This window comes from Varroa destructor, unplaced genomic scaffold, assembly GCF_002443255.2.
Source record: "Varroa destructor unplaced genomic scaffold, Vdes_3.0 BEIS01000004.1, whole genome shotgun sequence".
Lineage (NCBI taxonomy): Eukaryota > Metazoa > Arthropoda > Arachnida > Mesostigmata > Varroidae > Varroa > Varroa destructor.
In genome coordinates, this window is record NW_019211457.1 from 19378439 (window position 1) to 19402381 (window position 23943).

Sequence of the window (23943 nt, forward strand, 5' to 3'; positions counted from 1 at the left end):
AGTTTCTTTTTGTGTATAAAGGAAATAAATTTATTATTATGTTAAGGACTTAAATCTCGTAAATATCGTTCCTCCTCTTAAATTCGTGTTTTTATCATTCGGTCCTGGTTTGCGGTCATCTGGTAGACGCTTTCTCTGTCTTTTGTGTCTACGTAACTATCTGAAATGGATAGAAACTAAATGTATGTGCTATATATGCTAAAAGTGAGCTTTTCCTGCTGCGATAAACAGCGACTATTTGTGTCCGTATAAACAAGGCGTAATCGCCCCCGGCGTAGCCACTTTCCTTTTTCCTCTTTTACTTCCGTCTATCCGAACTCATATCCTTAATGTATGCCCATCACTAAGACGTTGGTCGCCAGTTCCCACAGCGATATCCCACGATCAATGAGGTTTCCTCACAACCCGTACCCGCTACCCTGGCCCTCTGCCAAAGCAGGTGCTACCTAGGGAAAAGTTACGATTAACTTGTATGACTCAAATGTCTTTCTCCATTCTCCCGATTAATAGTCGATACTTCATTTCGACGCATATCACGTGCACTCGTGCATCGCCATGCACGACTAGTTATTTTTGTTTTACCTTTGAACCTTTGTTCATTTCCCTCGTAACTGCTTGATCGTTGAACATAGGTTTCTTGTCAACTCCGTCCTTTGCCTAGCAGTGTTATTATGCGTAGTAGCAAGTTTTCTTCGACAAGCTGCATCGCGATACACTTTCTCTTGATGGCAGCAGCAGCAACAAGAACAACAACAATAGTATAGAGCAGCTCATTATGACCTGTCCAGTTGTGTAGGGGCTGACTTTACCTCTGTAATAGCAATGATTCTATTAGCAGGGGTAGTCATCGGTCACTGTAGATCTGTTTTTAGGCCTACCGTCTCTGCCGCTTGTGACCATGAAGAATAGCACACGAATCGAAGCCAACTGAAGCTATTTGCCCTCCAAAACGTTGCGCTGTCCTCAGTTTCCTAAGTCCTTTATACCCTTACGCACTGCTTTATGCCTCTTCCTCATTGCTCCCAACCTTTATATATTTCACAGTGACGTTGTATTAGAAGTCATCTAAGTAACCTTGGTGTGACTTCAACCGTGTAACTGGGTTAGATGAGCATTGCCAAGAAAATAGAAGAAGACTATTTATCACAGGGACAGTCGTATTTCTCAGTAAGACAACTATATATTTGTTTTCCATTATCGTCCTTCTAGTTAGGCTAGTAACCAAGCGACAAAGTAAAAACGAATAAGTATTCCTTTTTTCCTTCGCTTTTCTCGATTCTCATTTCTATCTGCCCATGTCAAAGCCCCTTGTTTCGTGTAGCCAAATTATGCGTATATGCAGGTCGTTGTAGGTTTGTGGACGGTACGTCACTTTGTGTGCTCGAGAAACTCATGACGGTCAGGGCCAACTGTTTTTATGAACATTCTGGCAGATTTTGCTCATTATCGCAACGAAATTTCGTACAACAATTAGGACGTTGAAAATTTCTATTACAAACATACTCATGTTTTTAAGAAGTGATTCTGTTATGCATACTAAGCGCCGCAACTGGAAGCTATGTTCAAGTTGCCATTAATTATCGCTTTACTTGCATTAGTTTGATGTAATGCTCAATGATTTTTAGTTGTTTCCGTCGTCAAAATTGTTTTTCCACATAAATATGTCTCATAAATCTTGCAAATCGTATCACAATACTTCCTCATCTGTAGCATAGGAATCTATAGCAAAGTCTGGACGAAACGCGAGATCTCATTTAAATAATTTCGGAAACAACAAAAGTCAACAATTTCGGATCAGCGAGAGGAAAAGAAGCTCACTGCAGAGCGGCCGCAAACCTATTAAGCGTGCGGAAGATCTTCGCTCTATTCAAGATAGTCGAACCTCTACGGTACAATTACACTATCTATATTCGAATAGATGTTTACTGAAAGAATGCGCGTACCTTGCTTATATCAGGGTTTACACAAATATAGCTTTGTAATAATTCGATGCTAGACGTTAGAATGTAGGTATTGATCCAAGGGGTATATGGGGCGCGAAATTGTATGTGGGCACATTCCTTATTCGCTCTGAGAGCCAGTTGTCCTGCAATACAACGTCCTGTCGCACCGGACGTACAACTCGAAGCATTTTAAACGCTGATACGTACCAATTTATGAGTCAAAAATAATTGTTTTGGCACGTCGCTTAATTAGCGTAATTAGCTTAGGAGGCAACGGATGGCAGTCAACTGCTACGAAAGAGTCACTTTATTGATCATTCAAAAACATTGCCGAGCTCACAAGGTTCGGCCCCCAGGGGGCCTAGCCAATTATTTGAACAGCTATCGTACTCATTTATTATCCTACTACAGACCGAATATATTTCAACTAAATAAGAAAAAAGATTTGGTTCCTTGAAATTCATCGCTGTCAATAGCTGAACGGGTAACAGTTTAGTCGACAGTGCGTTGGATGACTGATTTGATGAAGTATCACTAGTAAACGTTCCAATTGCTATTTCAACAACACGAATCGTTGCATCGGAAGGATCTTCTTAATAATTCCATAACTTTTGTAATGGAAAAAAATGCTGCCTAAATAGATAAAACGGTGGTCTAGTTAGCAACGTAACGAGATCTGGTTTGAGGACCGGAAAAACCGGTGACGGGTTTCGCATGCGCTTAACATGCAAAACGTTTTAAAGGTTTCGACATTGAACGTATGCGAAATTTATTTTCCCCCAAACAAACGCCTGTGTTAAGCCATTCGAAGTGCCGTAAACTTCAACACTCGGTGCCAAGTGGTCGGCTGGCATCGGCACAGTCTGAGGCTAGACGTGCCCAGCGACTGCAGCCGTTGGTGCGAATGACCCTAAAACCAATTCGACATGGAGAACTAACGGGTACAACCATCGTGGTTGTAAAAATTTATGGTACCGAATGGGTCTGGTCATATCCAACGTGCGCGTTTTGTCCTTCCTCTTTGGCCTGCCTTGAAAGGTTTGGGAAATAATGCCTTCGAAGACCACACGAGTTTGCGCATTGAGATAGCAACCTAGTTGGTTTTTGAAATATTGCTATGTGGAATTTAGCGGCTTGAAAACATTATGAGCATTTTTTCATTATTTGCAATAGAAAGCCTTCGAGAGAAACGTAGTTCCTGTTAAGGGACTTCAGTCAGTAAACATAATATGCCTAGTATACCAAAACAGAGTCTTCGGTATTTTCTGCATTGGGTGGGCTTAGTTTGCACGGTATTCCTAACAGTTTAGTCGAGGTATATACCAAGGGTCACAAGGGCTGAACTTAATTATTAATATGAACAAAAATGCTTAAGCATGGAACGCTGAAGGCTCATTCTTGTCCAAGATCATAGCCACATTAGGATCGTCGCTCCGATTCTCTGAATTACGCTTTGTGACAGACAGAGGAGCTTTCACTCTAATATAAGCGGCTTCATGCATGGGACTGGTAACATGTACATATAGTCAAACTATAAGATTATTTTCGACAGCTTGACCTCTATTCATTAATCAGCTTATAAACGTGTGCGCTAAGCCTGAACCACTGGTACTAGGAAGCACCTTTCATTTCATTTCATTTACTCACACTGCCTTCCATTATACCGACTAGGATAGCGGACTACAACAATGAACCGATGATGGTTTGCTAAATGAATATGACTTCGATCGAATATATCCTATAACAATGAACGAATATTAATTTTCTAAGTGGTGTCGTCCGCTTTCTGCTGAAGAGTTTAGCTTTTTGTAAAGGGGGAGAGTGGTCCTAAATTTAAAAAAGGAGGCTATATTATATTTTACTTTCTCAGTGCTCATAAAGACTTAAGGCTGGTCTGTCCAGCGGTGTTCGACAAATGTAAAAAAATAGAAGACATCTTTAAGAGTACTCGCGCGGTGCTTTTTAAACCTGTTTTTTCCCCTTATATATCACATTATGACTAGAGGGATGACAACTCCGTTTTGGAGGCAAAAAAAAAAATATAATAATGATTAAATCGTAATTTTTAAGCGCAGCAGACGATGTTACCCCGATGAGCAGGAGGAATCGACTCGTACTTTGTTTATAAGGCAAGGTGTACTATTGGAACTTGTGAGATAGAGCTTGAATAAGGGTCATATCGAAGAAGCGAGCAACTTTGGATTTTTGTTGTTGCCCTAGAAAACCTGCAACTAATGATAGGCTACGCTGAAACATGGAACGAAATAAGCTATGCGAACAATAAATCCAAGATATGTTCTTATTAGGTGCTCAATACGAATATGTTATTGAGCAAGATTTCGTGAATAATAATAGTAACTGGATTTTTGAAATAATTGGACAAACGTTTCAATCTGGAAAACGTAAAATTTTGAGTGAAAAGTCATTTCTATAACCTGTACTATAGCCTATATGAGCTCCGACGATTTTATACACTACGCTTACGATTAAAGATGACACTTACGAAAGACCTTCGTTTAGGGTCCTCAAGATCACGGCCATACGCTCCGTACACCTCTGCGTAGCGTTTAAAAACGCTACAAACTCTACTACGAGCTCCCTTCGTAGCCACTGGCAGCATGCATCGTGATTTATCACCTCCTTTTGGGGTACCATTACGTGCTACAGGATCCCCGGTACATTTGAACCTTGTTCTTTGTCTTTCTACTCTCTAATCTACGCATATAACGGCATGTACATATATTGTCTGGATCTCTTTCAAAGACTGACCTCTACATCACATAAAGACCACTTACTGTTTCGCTGGGGACGTTAAACGTAAACGGCCTCTGTTATTGCCAAAATGAAGTTGTAAACAATTTACATAAGTGAATGCTATGGTAAATGGCACATTGATTGGAAGTTTAGCGAAGAATTATTGCTACATCTAATTCCCTTTGAGGTTTGTTTGCATCTTGCAGAGTTGATATAAGCCGGAATTGGCTTAGCGAATGGCATGAAAAGTTAGGCCGTCATCTGTTACTGGAACAGCCCAGTAACAGAGCAACAATTTACAATGTAACGCGATGTTTCCAGTCAACAGATCACTGTTTTCGCCTGCCAAATACTAATGTTTTAAGGCCTAACAGCGTTTAAACGAATAGTCATTCATTTAAGGACGAATAACAGCGTATTCTTCTCTATATGTTTTTCTCACAAGGTATTTTGCGCGTCTCATATTAAATTTAAGGATCATTTCATCAAGAAGAGTGTTCTAAAAAAATGTATTCTTAAATCGTTGACTATCTTCAGCAATTAATAAGTTAACGTAAAATATCAATTCCGCTTTCTTGACCTGCTCATTACATCCCTATCAAGCTGTGAGCCGAAAAGCAGACTTTGCCAAATCATAGCTAGATCAGTTTATAAGAGTTACATAAAAACACAATTATCTGCACTTACATATAATAGTAAGAAGTTCGAAGGAAGTTATATGTATGTATATAGACTGTCATGGATCATTGATCCTGATGGATCATGTAATATTTCGATTTCTTAAAGCTAAGTCCACGTATATACGGGGACTGAGTAATGACATTTAGGACTGTGCTTTTAGTGACAAAGAAAAAAATTGGCATATGTGGTTTGTGTCAGTAAAGGAGATTACTTTGGGCAGCGCAAAAAAATTTGGCCGACTGACTGTTAATACGTCCTTTTAGAATGCACTGATTGACCGTTAGAGCTTCGCTGTGACCTTGGCTTGATTGACCCTTTGTTGACTATCGTGTCTACGCAGTATCTGTCATCTGGTTGACAGTTATGATCAAGGTTAAATTTGGAAAAGGAGGGCAGCTACCGTATCTTCGTGAGAACGTTATGTTAACATCCGCTCCAATAAAAGAAGCAAAGGAGAACGAATTCCGTAGGATTCATACCGAGTACTCGAAATTAACAGTCAAACTACATGACTTCAAGCCGAGATAGCAATATGAATCGCATCGGATCTTCATTCTGCCTTAAGCTTTTAAAGAAGATTGCAAAAGTTTGCTATACTTTACAATTCGATAATGGTAAAGTCGTAAATGCTGCCCTGATCTATAATGGAAATTTCGCTTTTTATTGCCAACATAATCCTGTCGTTCTCGTTCTAGGCAGACTAGTTGCGGACAAAACTATTGATAAGGCTGCAGAAGCGCAATGAAATCAGCTCGTTTCTGAAAGCGTTAATGGATAGTGGATCACATACAACAACGATATGTAAATAAAAGGTATAAAAAAATCTATGACAAACGGAGGTGGTGCTCCGTGCTTGGTGGGCTTCGAAAGCAACTGTGTATTATGAGTGGCTGGCGTCTGGTAGAGCAATTAGTTTAGACTACTGCTATTATCAACAAATAACAAGATTATAGCAAGCCATTGAAAAAGCATCGACTGAAGCCACTGAACGAAAAAGGCGTCGTTTTCCGCAGGCCACATCCGGCAAAAATTGAGAGAGCTTCAATGAGAAATCTCAATGCATCCGCCGTATAGGCCGAATCTTGCATAACCGAAAGATTATCTGTTCCAGTCACTGTGGAACGCCCTTAATGGTATTAATTTTGCTTCAATGGAGGAATACAGATATTACTTGACACAATGTTTAACTTAGAAACTACAGAAGTTCTACACTGGTGGAATTATGGCGTCAGCAAAACAATGGCAGAAGGTCACTGGTTAAAACGGCACATGTGAAGAATTAGTTTAAAATAAAAAATATTCGCTCAAATGTCGGCTTAAAACCGGATAGCAATTTTTCCGCAACCAAGTATATATATATATGTACTTCTAGACATCTATATTGGGTATATGGATGGCATGGCGGCCTGGAAAGTATTCAGTACCGGTGCCTGAACAGCTTGCCTGGGCAAACGGCCTATCCTCTTGATCTGGGCGCGTAGCGCGATTTGAGAGGCAGACCACGATTCTGTCTGGCGAATTAAGGACAGACCGTTCCTCTTTCTTAGGACTGTGTCGAGATCGCTTTTTCTTCTGTACATGTACCATTGTCGTATGTAGACGGCTATCGCTAGCGACGTCGTCTGTAAAACTCGAACCCGTTTAGCGCTGGAGAACCTTCCGGCCCTTCTATCCTACATACAGCGGTTGAAACCAACAGAATTGTTTGTCAGACGCAATCCGACACGTCGATATACCAATAGAAATAAAAACAGGAATGGTTCTTGTCTAGCTAATGCCTGTTGGCGCCGCCAAGCATCCGACATGCGCAATACGGAAGGCATTATGTGTGTCGAAAAGTAGAAACGACGACCAAGTAGCTCACTTGCGGCCTAAACTCACCATGGTGGCTAGATGGGTGGCTGTTTAACTTTAGATGATTATTTGGACAATGCTTATTCCTTCGCGTTTTTGTTATCGACGTTCTATAGCATTGTATCTTCTTGGCAGGCCACAGTCGTTGCAGAACATGTGTTTTCGGGATATTATCTAATGTATCAGTAATGTACAAAACAAAATCGTAGAAGCGGGGAGCGAAAAAGACCAAAGGAGCTTACGCAACAATAATAGTAAAATGACATGAGAACTCTAATGTCAATCGGTGATGATTTATTTCTATTCAATTGATAGAGATTCGACCATCAGAATACAGAACCTTTTGTAACACGAATAAGTCAAGAGATGTCCTATCTCATTACGTCAGGCTGGCCAGCAGTATGCACGTTAGCTATAGCCTATTCACGTTACGTATTTCGAACGTTCCTTAAGTCAGTACCTAATTAACTGATTTGCTTTTGTCCATAAAAGCTTAATTCTGTTTAACGCTTGTAGTATCAACTTCCACATAAGGCAGAGGGCAAAGTTTTGACTAGACGACAGATATCAAAATAGAACACTAATTAACACCATGAAGAATATTGAGGATTACTTTACCTTCTCTCTTTGGACGTCACAGTATGTAACTAGCTGCAATTCTCACGTGTTTCAAGGAAACTTCATTCAACAGTTCCACTAAGGCGTACTCTTGACCGAAACTGGCAGAACGTTTATGTGATATGTATAAAGTAACGCCGTCAAATTAAATATCCCTATTTATTCGTCGTGATATAAACGTAAGTTTGTGACCCTGTATTTGGTCTTAAGAAGAAGGTCCTTTCCGCATGAAGTAACAGTCACAACTCAAAAACTGCGTCCGCTGCATCTCACTAATCATAAACCATCTTAATTAAATTAGAACCATTGAAGCATTCAAAAATCCATAGTGAAAGACCCAAATAATCCCTAGGCTCGCTTTGTACAGTATCTCAATTCTTAAATTAAATTCGTCAATTAAGGATTCTCACTTAGAACCGGCAGTATTTCGAAAATAGTTTATTTGGCTAAAACTAATAATCGACTTAGGAACGGCAAAAACTAGTGTATGTCAATTAAGGTACGAATGGCGATATTCGAACTTTATAAATACGTCTTGCGTAAACACAACAAAATCTCAATAAATGTCAAATTCGATAATACCTTTACTATTGCCCTTTGTTGCCTATAAACGAACACCAAAAATCACGATGCTGATCAGTGCCTTAAAAATTAGCCTTGTTTCTAAACTAGATGACTTGCACCATGCTTTAAAAAAATCACGTTCAGTCTATACACTACACAGCGTACTAGGTACGTTTATTTCACTAGGTACCCTCCTTTTTTTGTGTGTAATAACTTGCTCCTTACAGAAGGTAGCTTTGCAAAATATTTACGTTAACGCCAGCACATGCGCAAACTATTTCTTAGCGTCTGTCAGTGGTGTCACTGCATCCTATGGCCATCCGTTTTGTAGCGCTTTGTGGTTCTGAGTGCTACTGTTCGGTTGTGCGATGTGGGTTTTTGTGGTACAACACAGCGAGGTTCTACGTTGCACTCTGGCCGCCTTCACGCAGCTGCTAGTAAATGCATTCTGGGTTTCTTCTTAGTGGCCGAAACGCAGCCAGCCGTTCAGCTGGCCGTGACATTTGGTTTTTTTTTTTCTGAAAAGAAAAGCACTGGGAAAGGCATATGTAAGCGCGCAGGACTCGCGCGAAGGGTACAAGAACAACACCGTTATAGCGATTACAGCCTTCCAGGCACTTCCGTATCGTTGTGTAAGCGAAGCAATAGCTGCAACGAATCCGACGCCATCGGCAGCTGCTATATAATGTCTACAGAGCGACTTTGCGCTCGAGTCCCCACGAGAAGGAAGAAGATTCATCTGAAGAGGGTCCTGATCTCAAAACAAAAGCGAACTAGGGAAAGAAAGTGCCAGTCGTAGGCACATGGACCCCCACCCTAGATACCATAAAGGAAAGAGAGAGCCACCACAGCTGGCGCTATTCCCTCGTACCATATGGTCCCCCGGCTTCGAGCCCCCGTGTACGCTTGTCACATCGAGTACGGCACTCCCTATCAGCACCCTAGCAACTAACTAACGATTCACTACTCCAGTTAATGGAAAGTGGAACAATCCGTTGGTCAAGACGATGTCGACTACTGAGTCAGCAGCGTCTGTATCTGGCAGTCGCTTAAGCTAACAATTAGTTCGAGTAACCTACGACTGCATGACGCCGGCTGCTGCTTCAGCAGTCGCTATCGCATTGAGAGAAGATTAGCTTGTTCGTGTATAGAACTCGTTTTGTTACTAGAGAATTCGGTGAGCGTGCGCACTCAAGTGTACATTTATCCGTCCAACGTCTGGAGATCCACTACGAGCGGGTTAAGCAATTCGAAAGAGTGAGTACTTGCTCACTCTGGTGGAAATGGAAATCTAACGTAATCGTACTAGATGCTGACGGCTGAACGACGTCATATCGACAACATGAGCGTCTACAACGGTACTCAAACGGATAGCGATAGAAAACGAGTAGGTTCTCGCGAAGGCCTAACCAAGAGGCAACTAGTTCACGTGTTGGTGAATGGGCGAAGCGTTCTTTTTTTTTTTTTGTTTCTAGTATATATTTAGGCTGTAGGAGAAAAGGATCCCCTGCCAACGTTTTAATGTACTGATGTTCTGACGTATTGCTAATTTATGTGAGTCCATGCTATATCAGTAAATAAAATACTTGACCGACGCTAAAGAGGTATCGTCACGGGATGGGGACCGAATTGGCGTATTTGGTAGTGAGAATGCTCAGCGAATTCAGGCAATCTATAAGTATCTTGATTCAAACGCGCTTAATGGACAATCATCACATCTTCATGCCTCTTCTTCTAATGAGAAGGCCTCAAGTCTAATCGATATCGTAACATGCTTCTTGTACTCTAAAACTTCGAGTTCTATTAGAGAGCTTGATGAGTAATGCTCTAATATGCACGTAGCAGGATTATGGAATCTGAGAACTTGCAAAATGCTATATTACGCCTGTCAGTATTTGGGCACGTATGTTGAGGTTTGCATAGGTCTTCTTACGTGTCACGCACTTAATCCGATTTCGGAAATTACTCTTACAACCTTTTCATATAGTCAGTTGATCCATCGAGTACCTTACCTTTAGGGGGTGGATGCGATTTCTGTTGCTCTTGACTTTTGCCCGGTTTAAGGGGTGGCGCTGTCAGCGGTTTAATTCCGGAAGAGTGCTCTTGACCGTTATGCAGGTGCGCTGGAAGATGTTTTGGCGGATTATCCAGACTCTTTTCGAGTTCATCCCCAGAACTCGAATCTTCGCAGTCGGATTCATGGCCGTCTTTCTTCACGAGATACATGTAACGGTAGATCATAACGCCAGGAAGCACTGATCTCACTTACTCCTATAGATGTAGGTATGACAACGATGAATTATGCGCAACTGGTAAATGGCGGCCACAAATAGTTTGAGACATATGCTTCGAAAATTGTGTTGAAAAGCAGTACGCCTACATACACATGCAGATGTTTGTTGGCTTTGCCGAACGAATGATGATTCTTTTATGTAATTATCCGGTTCTTCTTCTATAATAGAAGTTCTTAATCGCAACTAAAGCTTGACATGCGGCAAAACCACGGCTGCTACAAGCCCTCATAATTTAATCTTCAGTTCGATGGTTTTCCATTAATTGCGTATTGCAATGCTGGATACGTGGCACATTATAGCAGATGGTCATTGTCTGGAAAGGCACCTCTAGAACTTCCCCTTCCGTTTAGCCTTCTATGCTGGACAGGGTTCCGCTCTCTTTCTCTATAAAGATAATGGCGTATATAGTTGCGACAAGATTACGATTCGTCAACCAGGATGAATAAATCCGTACAAGAAGTGGCCTCATTCGCTGCAAGTTGTCCTCGCAAACCGCACTGAAAGGAATCGTGCGTCTTTGTGCGATGGTCTTGTTCTACCGTATAGTTAATAACGACTCCCTAAGAGATCTAACTAACCCTAATAAAATTTAGTTTCAAAGCATATTTCACTCTGCCAAAAGCTCCGAATGCCCTTCGCCATTGCGTAATCGCCCCATCAATGGTCTCGGTAACTGCAGAATAGCAGAAGACGCTTAGGGTGAACGGACGTTGGATTAACGACGAGGAGACGAAGATGGATGGAAAGAGAGAAAGGAAAGAACGAAGAAACGGCGCGCGTAAACGAAAGTAACTTTTTTTTCCACCAGATGGAGTGAGCTGTGCAAGGCTCATTTTGTGGCTCCCCCTTCTTTAGTGTCGTTTCGGTAGGCCTTAGGCCGTACTACCTTACTAGAGCCGTTTTTCTATTATTTTTATAAAGGCAAGCTTGTGTACCAGTATGGGGCCCGCGCAGGCCTTGCATATACGAAGGCTGGTAGTTAGCATTTGCTTGACAGCGTTCATACTGCGTTAATAAATTGAGGGAATCACACTTGACATTTCATATATGATATGATCCTTGGAGCTTCATGTAAGATTTCCATTATATGGAAGGTGCTATGCAACCATGAAGTAATTTAGTTCACTATTTTGTGAAAAGGACAGATTTAGAAAGTTTCCCCCCTCTTCGTTCACTTCTTCGACTGCGCTAACAATAGGAAAAACACAGAGTTGGTTTTGCCGATAGGCCAGAACAGGCTGAACCATTCAGGAAAGAGGAACGGGTCCTGGCTGCGGTAGCGTCAGAAGGTCATGATAAAATACAGAAACGGCTAGCGCTAAGAAAACGATTCAGAGGAGAAAACGGAGGCAGCGTTATAGATTTAGGCCATTTCGGGTGAATATTTAAAAGATGAAGTGCAAATTAAACGTATTTAGTAAGAAAGGTGTTTGAATGTCACGAGCAGCAATAGCAGGCATTAAATGCAGAGAGGCAGTCAGGATGGCTCCTTGGAAAACAAAAAAAATAGGAACTGTCAGAAGCACTGGAAGTGTGTGTATACTATAAGCACACCGATAAGAACAGTGAAACTGGAACAAAAACGTACCCTCCAAGTGACGGGTGCCGTTGATTTTTTTCGCTCGACCAAATTATCCACTGATCAAGAAAGCCGGAACAGTTTGCAATGATTTTTAACTGATAAATCAGAAGGTACTAAATAAATGCGGGGAATTCTACGGAAATTTTTAACGTGAGTACATTTTGAAATATAATATGACTTTGTACTAAATCTATGATATAAGTTTCGTAGATCTATTTGTGGAATATTAACCGATGTTCACCTGGCGCGAGATCCTTCATTGAAAATTAAATCGACTTCGATGGGACCTAGTGTCTCTGAATATTTTGCGAAAGCTCGTCTAGATGGCCCAATATTAGGCTGGAGAAGTGCTTGCGAAATTTGCCTCTGCTGCCGGTGTCAGGTCGTACTTGGTGCCTTCAAAGAGAGTATACTTGTCAGGCACATTCGATGTTTAGCATATGCTTCAAAAGCACCGTTTCCAGGCGATACCTGCGTGATGATGTGCGGATTGATTTGCATCGTTTGAAGCGTTCGGCAGACTACAATTTCCTCGCCTACATTTTGAACCGCCCGCAGTTTACTTCAGACCGCTTTGGATATACATATACAAATTTAATGTGGACTATATATGCATATAGATTTGATTCCCACAGGTGTAGTATGCATCGTGAATTTGCTTTGCGCGTCATAATCTTTTTTGAAAATTTTCTAACTACCAAAAGCAGACAGCGAGTTTCCTACACCTAGTGCCAAGCTAAGAAATTGCTTCCGAATCAAGAAATCCGTATGCGGCCGGAAGAAATCCCAAGGCTGGGTTTACTACCTGTCAATATCACAATCGATTTGGCATAAAATACGCGGCTATTTGCTATGGATATCGGCCCCACAGTATATATATATCTACACGTGCTATTTCATAGTACATACCATTACCATCCGCTGGTGGCTGCTGCTTGAAAAACCATTAGCAGTGCCACATATCTATGTGAGTTGGCAACGTGATGACCAGCCCAAAAGATAGTCTTTGATGCCTGAAATTGGTCCAACGGATATCTAGAAATATGCTAGAATTTGTTGTGAACTTTAATATGGCCTCAAGTGTATCCGTAAACTCTCGAAGTACACACGCAGCCGTTTGTCATGGAAGAATCTTTGCTCATGCGCTTATTGTCAAATTCGGTTGTCTGTGTTAATTAGCTCGAACTACTACCACGTAGCTCATAAAAGCAAATAGTAGTATAGTACTTTTATGTGGTTATACCACGCTCTATATTAAGTATTTTTATAACGCACTTCCCATATTGCGGCATGTAATTGACCATTATATTATTCACGCTCAGCGGTCGAAGCTAACTGTCCGGAGCGCTTTAAAATCACCCTGGCCGTAACTGGGGCAGAAATGGTGAGCACGATAGGATAAAACTGAACCTATCATAGGCTGAAAGGCCATTTTCCCATCCGGGGCCGCTTTTTCCTCTCCCAACTTGTTTGCGCAGGTACATAGATCGAGAAAGAGGCTCAGTCACAAAATTGTAGTGAACAGTTGAACTAGGCTAGAAATTAGAATAAACAGCAAAGGCTGTTGAGAAAAGATGAGTAAGGTTAAGGCGCGAACACCGAAATAATAAAAAAAAATCGCGCTTTGACTACAGGCGGAGCGATATCGTAACGTAATCGCGGCCCTTCTTTTTTTATCTGTGCTGTGGCCATCATGTGGGAACAGCCTCCAAAAAGACAAAAGTCGACTTCGTGACTCTTGAGAATGACGCATACTATTTATTTTGCTTAGTTTCTTCTTGCCCTCCAACAGCAATAAAGAGGGTAATGTCGTCAGAAGATATAAAAAGAACTATTTCGACCAGCCATTTTCGAGCGCAGGAAGGAGCGGATAGCTCATGGCGAATACAAAACAGCCATACTTTTCAAATCAGAGTTGCCCTAACGAAGAATACGGAACAGTAGTCGAACAGTGATAACGGACATGATAATATTGAGACAAAACGTGACAGTCTTTCGCTCTGAGTTCTTCTTCCGTTTATCGTTTCGTTCATTCGTCTGATGATGTCCTTGTCGTACTGCAGAATGGCCTCAGACTGGGTTTCCGATGTGCATTTCAAATTTCGAGCCCTTTTCTCATTGAAAGCTTTCGTCAGATGGAGGCGATGCGACTATTTGCGAGAATCGATAACAATACTGTCGCTCGCTGCTTTTTACCCATAGCGGCATAAAACTAACTTTCATTTTGTTTGCATTTGGCGCTTGCATCAATCTGGGTTAATAGAAATCATCAGACAATGGCGAAGTACGGAAAAGATGTTAGATCTTTGAGACAGTGTCGATTGTATACCAAGATAATGTAGTGATGAACGAGAACGAAGAAGAGAGACTGCTTGCTTCAATCTTTAGTCTTTTATCATTCGTTTTGAAATATCATTTATTAATTGAAGAGCATTGCAAGCTGTAGGTTCAATAGATTAATCATTATTGGATTTTTTATACAAGCTTAATTTCTAAAGCTGACGAGCATGTTTGTATTTGAGCTAAGTTTCCAATAGCAGTAGAAAGCTTCTATTTACGCAGTCAAGTCCTGCCCCTGTTCTTTTGTGAGCAATCGTTGCCTTCACAGAGATGTTGCACACACGCAGTAAGTGTTCCGTCGGTCTTATCTCTTTGCACTTCAATGTAGAGCTAGATCTAACTGATCACAAACATTGAGGCTATTGTTATTTTATTGCCATTGTGACAGAATAAAGATTACCTCTCTAAAGCGCCTGCTATCATGGCCAGCGTTGGTGGAAATGAAGAGTTTGCCAAGCGCCGTTTTTACCGCTCAAGTTTAACGTAAAAGAGCGAAAATATTTTTTTCTCGCAATGATTATAGGATTTGTGACACTTTCTAAGAGTCGCCCTTACTGAAGACGGAAAAAACACAGTCACTATTTTTTTTTTTCTATATAACTATAACCTAACCACTCGCAATTGAGATGGCTATTCTTTTCATTCTATGCTTCTGCTGTATAAGCCATACGAACGAAAACGTACCGTTGTTTACACGTCCTCTTATCCTTAATTTGTCCCGCCTGATGTGTATAATCATCGCCTAACATCGGAAGATTTGCTGTCTGTTTAGAGGGAATGCTCTGAGGCGGATCATAATGCAGCGATGGCGAGAACTACTGTTGGGATCGTGCCTCCTATACTAAACAACAAAATCAACGCGATGGTCTTCTACGGTTTAAGAATCGGTCCACGGCTATCATGCCTGCAGCAGGCCATTTTCTGGTATCACCGGTACTAAACGTTTTCATACATCTCTGTCTCATCGAGTCAAGGGAAGGTCAACTTCGTTAACTTGATTCAGTGTTCCCGTTATACCTCTTGCCGATTATCAGCAGCATGAGGTTCTTCATTGAAGTGCAGCTTTGTAGCGATAGTATCAATGGCCTTATGTCGGATTTTGTAGACCGTTCTAGAGGAAGTAGAAAAGAACGAAGCAAATGCTTCTCTAAGACGCCTCAATATACATAGCCTATTATTTATAGCATTTGAGGCGTGAGCTGTTTACAACAGTACATTTCTCAAAAAGACAGGGCCTGCTTATTTGCATAGATGTAGAACATACGGAGACCGTCTTAAGTCACAAATACAAACAAAGTGGCCTAAGCAAGCTACTTAAATGCGTTCAGTGCGTTTATGAGTGCTCGACGAATCATAAAAAATAATTTAACAGATTTGATATTCTGTGCTGGGGTGGTTCTTTAATGGTTCTTCGCGATAAGCGTCTTGCTACGAAGCGATACGGATATCTAAAAACTTTTTCAAAGGTAAGCGTGCGATCTATAGATTATATATGACTCTTAAAACCGTTTGTGGATGTGACATGAGTCGATTTTTATAGGGAAAAAATAATAAAATTTTATATATCGAAATAGGGAAGAAAGTTTCGCTTATTACTGGCCGCAAAACAACGTTTGTTACTGCGACCTTAGGCGAAGCCATACAAAATTTGATATGTAAGTCGCTTGTTTTTCGTGGAGGTCAATGATGACCATGATAATAGCCTTCAATCGCATTGCCATTTCAACACTATACTTGCACAAGTGTTCGTGCAGTAGTTCAACATAGGTGGCGCGACCATCTGAATACATATGAAAACTATACCTTGAGCTTTCTACACAATATGAAGTGTTCACCTTCATATTCTTCATCAGTACAGGTGATAAATGACGGCCTATCGCATTCATGATCGTACTGATATGTGTTAAACCTTCCAGCTCCAGATTTCTCATTTCGAAATATGGTACATTCGTTTTTAATGTTAGGCTAATACAGTTCGGATTTAGCGAAAAAAGAAAATATGCTGATGATTCAATAGAAATTTCAAGCAGATATTGATTCGAGTTGATTTTATTTAGTATAGATGTTTTATTTTGTGACGAACCATCCCCAGGTGTGCACTTCTCCCTCATGTGCTTCCATCCAGGCTAGAAAATATCACAATATTTTTTTCAATCACAAATAATATACTTGCTTGATTGGATTGGAATTTCCTCCGTCTGCCCCCTATTTTCAACGAAGTGGTTTACACCTGCAGCCAGTAACGATTTCGAACTGATGGATGTTCGGCACGCAGCTGCCATCAGCGGCCCCGAACTCCGAAGTGGTATTGTCGCATACGCCATGGCCGTTTGCAACCCGGGTCCAACTTGTACCCCGAACTTCGATTAGCAATTAAATTAAAACGAACTATAATTGGATGGTCCTTCAAGGCTTGGTTCTAACCACGGTAAATTTCGAAACAGTGGCAACACATTCAAAGCACGTGTATCAACGCGTGGCTATGTGAGTGTGTGAAGATTTGCAAGGTTTTACTTTTTCGCCCTCCCGCCCCACCGCCCGCGATTTGGCGCGATCAAAAGCTTGCCAGGCATAGGCTGAATAAGGAAGCAAGGACAGCTCGAAAGAACACAACCTCTAGTGGCACCAATTATCTTTATGATACGAGCATTGCTGTCGCAAGAACCACATAAAAGCGCTAGGCGACATTTACACTGGTGACGATAGCTAAATCCACAAGCCGAAAATGTGTTGACCGGTCGACTATATCCTGTTTAACGTACTTTCACGTACCTCAAACACAACTTAGAGAACACATTTTCCTCTAAACTTCAGCCATAGTTCCACCACTGTATAATCATTGTTCACAACACCTGATGTCTACTAAACAACTAACGGTGACAACAAAAGGAGACCGTAAACACACTAAAACACTCGGAGCTTTCAATGCACCAACGATAGGAGAAGTTTAAGAGAAACTCTCGACCCACTTTTTAAGTCGATATCACTGTCGATCTGCTCCGTACTATGTTAACGTCACACAGCTTAACATCACTCGCTCAATTTAATTGTATCAAGCGCTCGGTCGTAATTAACGCGTTTCGTTAACCCACCAATTCTTGATAGTTGACGCATGTCAACGAAAATGCCTGCCGGTCGGCTCTGTTCACTTCAGCGACGCCGGCTGGCTGCTAAAACGTTAGAGAACACATGCGATTAACAGGAAACTCCGAGCTCTACTGAGGAGGATGCTGAGGATCAGGCCACAATTCGTACTATTGCATCGGGTACCACTGAGGGCGCCACAATCGGCCCAAAAGGCGCCATCATCTACAACCCTAACGTTGAATGCGTCACTGTCGCTGCCTGTGCAGAAGTCCCTATATGGTTCTTCCGGCTGTTCTGCAGCAGTTTGCCTTCGCCTGGTCCTCCCCTTTTCCCTGTCTACCCACCGCACGCTTTGTCCCATCCCACGTCGGCCTTCCCACAACCATAGCAGTAACAGCAGCAGTGAACTCTTTCCCAACCAAGCGTCCCAGAAGTACTTGCGTACGGACAGGCATACATTAGCTCGCACGCGTACTGCTCCAGCTTTAGCCTATTGACCCCTTACTTGTCGCTACCACGACCATGTCGCTGCCTGCCACCGCTTACGCAAAGTCCCAGGAGAGGATAAGTTGCCAACGTTAGCTGCTGTCGGTTCCATTCGTTCCTGTCCTGGTTAGTCCCACTGCACACTATAATGCTCGTCCGTTTACATGCACAACACTGAACGCGACAGCTATACGCTAGCGCACGAGCGTTCGCCATACATAAATCGTCATCCCCCCCCCCCCCCCTACTGCTGCTAGTACTGCAGCATCTGCCCGTCATGTGACGGCTGTTACTTTTGTTGGAGCAGTCTGCTCTCGCCCCTCTCCGTAGTCGCAGCTCCCCCGGGCTTGATGTTATCACCATTGTCACCGCCGCTGTTGTTGTGCTTGTCGTTGGCGTCGTCGTCAACAACGAATAACAGCGACCCCTTCCTAGCGCTGATAACAGAAAGAGAGAGGAGATTACACAAAAAACGATATGGCATAGACAGGCTATAAGAAGAGGGATATCAAATAGTGGTGGTGGTGATTCAGTAACAATCGAATATAGGCACCTCGGAGTCGAGGAATGGGTACAACAGCACAAGTTGACTGTGGCAAAGAGGAGAGAAAAGGACCAGGTGGAGTCCGAAGTAGTCGCTCTTTCACGACGAATTCTACTCTCCTGTTTCACTTTTTCGATGTCATAAGCATAATCATCTTCATAACAGCCGCGACCGAGAAAGCAGGGCGGCATCGTGATGTTCTCGTAGGTCTTGGTTGAGACTTCGCCAACATTTAGGTCAAAGAAATCTGAAAGCCAGAGGTCCAACGATTCAGATGCGACTGGCGTCGGGTGAAAGGAAAGAAAAAATTTGTCGTTTATACCGCCTGCTACCGACGAGAACGTCGCAGACTTGTTCCTGAACGGACTAAACACATAGATAGTTGGCAACCCACTTGCACTACTGCGTCAAGCTGTTGTCGGTACAATATATTCGAAAAAAGAGAATTGCTGTTATTACCGAGTGCAGAGATTATCATTACAGATATATTGAAAAGTTACAGGCGTGACTTTTTGAAACGTAACTATTCAGTGAGCTAATTCTAATAAAAATGCTCCTTGTTTGTATATGATTGTCTCATTTTACTCAGTATGGCCTGTACCATTCTTCATACAGTCTTATTTAAGTTATGCTATGTAATTAGATGCACTAAGCATGCGAAATGGACCTGTCGGTTATTGCCTAAATAAAAAAAACAAGGCAAACCTGTATTAACTCATCATATGCAATATGCAATGCTAATCAGATAAAAGTGCATGATTTCTTCGGAGCTTTTTTGGACCTCAGAGATCAGATTCGACTGGCTGCGAATGTTCTCAGAGAGACTGTGAGCATATTTGGCATCGTTTGGATTTCTTACATTAGAGAGGACGTAACCAAACGTGCCAGGATCGATTGCTTCTCGTTAATCAGACTGTCACCGCGGGGCACCAACATTTCAGTCTCTTTCTGCGGACCGATGGTTTAAATTTCGCGGTAAATATGTATATAGTAATACCCTAAACGTATGTAGTTGCATCCGAATAGCTGCCATGTAGCGTTCTTGATTTAGATAATTATTTAAAGAATTTTATAATGATTCGGGTAGTGATGGCGTTATCGTTTTATCGTATTATTATCCTCCAAGGTTAATTAGTATGTAAAAGTATTAATATCGAATATGTTTACCAACAAGAGTTTACATGTACTGCATACTATGTTAGCTGAAAACTATGTTAGCTAAATTCTGTTATCAACAAGATAATATATATAGAAATCTAATCCAGGCTTTAGCAAGAGTATTGATACTGAAAAGCTTCAGTAATTGTCATACCTATCGGCAAAAAATGTTAGTACCTCAGAACACAGTGCCCATTTATACAAAACTGTATAAAACAAGCGACCCTCTATGCGACGTGTTCCTTATGAACATAGGAAGCAGCTTATAAAAGCTAACGGTAAATATTTATGCCTCAGCAACTAATCTGTTTTTTAGAACGATTCTTTGAACGAAAACCCATACTTCACCAGACGATTAAATAAATAATAAAACATTAAGACGATGATTAAATCTAATTAATTGTTGAATGAAATTTTATTTGTGCTAATAGGGGCAAAGATTAGTCGGCTTAGTGGCCTTAATAAGAAAGTACATAGTTACTGATCAGCTATTTACCAACTTTTTATACGCTGACACATCTTTGGCGTCTTTGGACAGGGTTTGATAAATGGCTCAAGAAAATTAGATATGACGGCAATCTACATAGTGGTTACGCTGTAAGTAAAGACAAGAGCCTGTGGTGGATTATAGCCTGTATCGCATCGCTGAACGTATGGACTCTACTGAACTCGGCAGGAACTAACTCGGCGGCGGCAACAACGATGGTAAATCATCGACTGGTCAGATGCCGAATAGCGAGCGTAGTACAGATACCAACGATACGAGGCATGCTTATATCATCATGAGTCGATCTCGCATTAAACCATTTTCTTTCTGGCCGTACCGCCGAGACGTCGCTTTCAAGCGTGTCGTACACTCGGATCTCTGCGAACTATGTGTTGTCTGGTCTTGCTATGAAAGCTTTTTTGCTTTCTACTTCTACATGTCTGCAGATCCCGTATAGATCCTAAATTCTAGAAGCGGCTAAACGGAGTCCCCACTCCGATATACTGATTAACTAACTGCCAAGGAATTAGAGTAAAGAAGTGATGGATTGTGCATATGCGTGTGTTTATATGCGCATGAATTATGAGGCTCATAACGGTCTACACAGACAGCTTGTATATATGAACATTAATTTTGCCTACTATTGATGTTATTCTATATTATTATCATATGCTATTAATGTTTAATTTTAGCTATGGCAGCGAGCCTGCCGTCGAGGGACCATCCTGTAATTATAATACAAAAACAGTAATTGATTGCTTAGGTAAGATAATAGCTCGAACCAAACGTAATATGCCCCACAATAATTTTATCTGTAGCGCATGTACTTTTTGGTATCTTTTCAATGATGTTTTATATTGTTATTTAACTTCGTAGTTTACAATCTGGTGGACTTCGAATATGTATATGAATATAATTATGGTTTTTATAGGCTTATCTGTAAGCCTATGTAACAAAAATGAATGAGATGTGTATATATATATATTTTATTAATTAGAAGCGGAACTTCGGTTTTTCACGCGTGTTCGCTTCGAGTTCGAATTCGTCTTGAACAAGCGAAACAAAAGTGACGTTTAACAGTTCCATCTACCAGAACGACTTCGCGTGCCCGGAGAATATCCCTAAGCTCCATGGTGCTTTCAGGCACTCTAACGTGGGTCAGCTGAACAAGTACAGCCATCTAAGAGCTATGTGAAATGCAGATCAGAAGTCAACTAATACGGCGTCAGGTATTGACACAAACTTCTAAGGACGCCCGGATACGTTCAAGGAGCATCCTAACAGAGCGCATGGGTGCCGTGATCAATACTCGCTATTTATCTGGAATAAGGCCCATAAGCTCGAGCTTCTAGGTCATAACTTTAATTAGTAACTTATCAATTTCTTTTTGCAGGAATGAAAGAAAACAAGTTCATTCTTTGCGTGTGTGTGCTTGAAAGATCCCATGGCGATCCACCACTACCTACGCAAAGGGGTCTTCGCATTTCCATTAAATCAGGAATCAACCTCAGCAAGAATTCATCAGGGATCAAAACGTGCCTCATGTATTTATCGGAATGTTGGACTTCTACTTGTCACTTCAGTGTCCTGGTAAACATGTTTGCAACTCCTTCCGAGTGGCGATAATGTCAATGCTCTTGGCAGATGACTGCCTGGGTTTAACCACTGAGATGAAGTCTTCAAGTTTCGTAGGTATGCGCTTAGCAGATTCGTAGCGCGTAGGCAAGACAACTTATGGATAAGTATAGACTTATACATGAATATCTGTGTATACGATATAATAAAATTGGGCAAAAAAGGTCTAGAAAAAATTAAATTTGGTTATGTGTGTAATGCCCAGACATGGATCAGATGCCTCTGCAGCACTTAGGAGAAAGCTTAACTCTGTTACGCTATGATGCTAACGTAACCCATTCTTCAGAGCTCTCTGTACTCGTTAGATAAATTATGACAGAAAGGCAATCCATTGATTGTCGATATAAAGGCAATAAAGTACTATAGGTGATGTATAGTATGATAATAATGTCTCGATAATTGTAGCTGGTTATTATAGATAGATAATGGCTGACTTACTTATATAGTACATGCGCGCAGGAGAATCAGTTTGCAGAGGTTCCTCGGGGAGACTGCACTCGCCACTCTCTGAAATCAATAAATAATAAAAGTTGTTTGTGAGTCATGTATGTTTTTTGAGGGATTACCACATGTTTTGCAAGTGACCAAACTGAAACTGGTTTACTTAGCTTTGTACCCTTTTGTAGACATGTGCTGAGAACGGTTTTTCAAGTCAATTAATTAATCATGATAGTCATTTCTGATGGAATTTCCTTCATTCTTTTGTATACATGTCTTATTTGGAAGGCATACAGCGCAAATATTTTAACGTATACCTGTACTATTTAGTTTCGAAAGGTTCATATACCACGTGAGCATCGAACGCTTCGTTCACTCATTCAAGTTCTAAAACTAAAAAAGAAATTCGTTGCTCTTCTCTTTCAGGTACTGGCAAGGTCTTCGGGTGCATTAGATCTTCCAGTTTTAGATAGCGAATATTTTCAATGACTAATTAGAATGAAGTGCGCGATTAACTATGATGTTTCTTATGCACTAAACGCTGACGACTCACTGAGTCTTAAACGTTCCTGAAATAACGTAGAGACGTGCGACCCACTCGTCGGAGATTATTACTGCTCCATTCCATATTAACCATGTGGAAGAAAAAACGCACCATACAACAAAAAGCACGATTCCGTTTTAAGGTGTCAGCTGGCTAACAGGATGCCTGTAGATGTTCAATTGTAAACAGGTTATACACGAGTGCAGGAACTAATAATTGGGAAATCTGGGTAGATTAATACGTATGCGAAGCTTTACTAGATAGGGTTTTTCCGAAACAAACTGCAACATTTCCCTTTTTCTTTGCCACTGTAACATTGTCTCTATCTATTTTCTATACAATAAAGGAGATCTCATGTTCTAGGCGCTGTTGTTCGCATTACCGGGACATATATGACACATACATAAAATAGATGCGTATGAGAAGTAGGCGCGTCAAATTAACTCAATTATTTGCTTAGATAGTGTCAGAAGTATTTTATTTCATCTCGGAGAGAACTTGTTTGGTCGATCTGTTCATCTGGCGAATTATTCAAAATAAGTTTTTTTGAAGAATAGGCCGTAAGTCCCTGAGGTTTGCCATTGTGCTTATTTATATTCATATGTTATATATAACATTCATAGGATGTGCTTTTACTTTTAAAAACCTGAAACTTGTTAACTTTGTTAAAACGCTTAAGGCCAGGGAGTAGAAATATCTAAGGTAGACTGAAAATTACGCTGGTGACCTAAGTCTATAGTTAGAAAAAGAATGGCTTTATAAAATGATAAAACTGTTGACTTGCAGCTGAGTTAACATATGTTTCACCCGAAAAGCTCTGATTTTAATTGCAAGCCTGATCTTAACTGTTGCGCCTTTTCAAACTGAAACCTTTTCTGTCCGTACGTGTTAGTCACTATGCTTATAGCATTTCAAACATTATTGCTTATCCTAG

The 23943-nt window shown here is 41.1% G+C and overlaps 1 protein-coding gene and 1 long non-coding RNA gene across 12 annotated transcripts in view; one reads left to right on the forward strand and one right to left on the reverse strand.

Moving 5' to 3' along the window:
• Positions 1 to 23943, reverse strand: part of LOC111249148 (uncharacterized) — a 334604-nt gene that overhangs the window by 128216 nt on the left and 182445 nt on the right. For 6 of the 10 annotated variants that reach the window (XM_086987375.1, XM_086987374.1, XM_086987373.1 and 3 more), the window contains one exon: positions 22466 to 22534. In XM_086987375.1, the coding sequence (XP_086843501.1) occupies positions 22466 to 22534 (69 nt within the window). Of the gene's footprint in view, positions 1 to 10426; positions 15880 to 17402; positions 17836 to 22465; positions 22535 to 23943 lie in introns of those variants that run through there. The other 4 variants (XM_086987390.1, XM_086987388.1, XM_086987389.1 and 1 more) reach the window with 3 other exon arrangements.
• Positions 1 to 23943, forward strand: part of LOC111249151 (uncharacterized) — a 34543-nt gene that overhangs the window by 7960 nt on the left and 2640 nt on the right. The window contains exon 5 of one of the 2 annotated variants that reach the window (XR_015326650.1): positions 21786 to 22084. This is a non-coding gene — a long non-coding RNA (uncharacterized LOC111249151). Of the gene's footprint in view, positions 1 to 21785; positions 22568 to 23943 lie in introns of those variants that run through there. The other variant, XR_015326651.1, reaches the window with a different exon arrangement.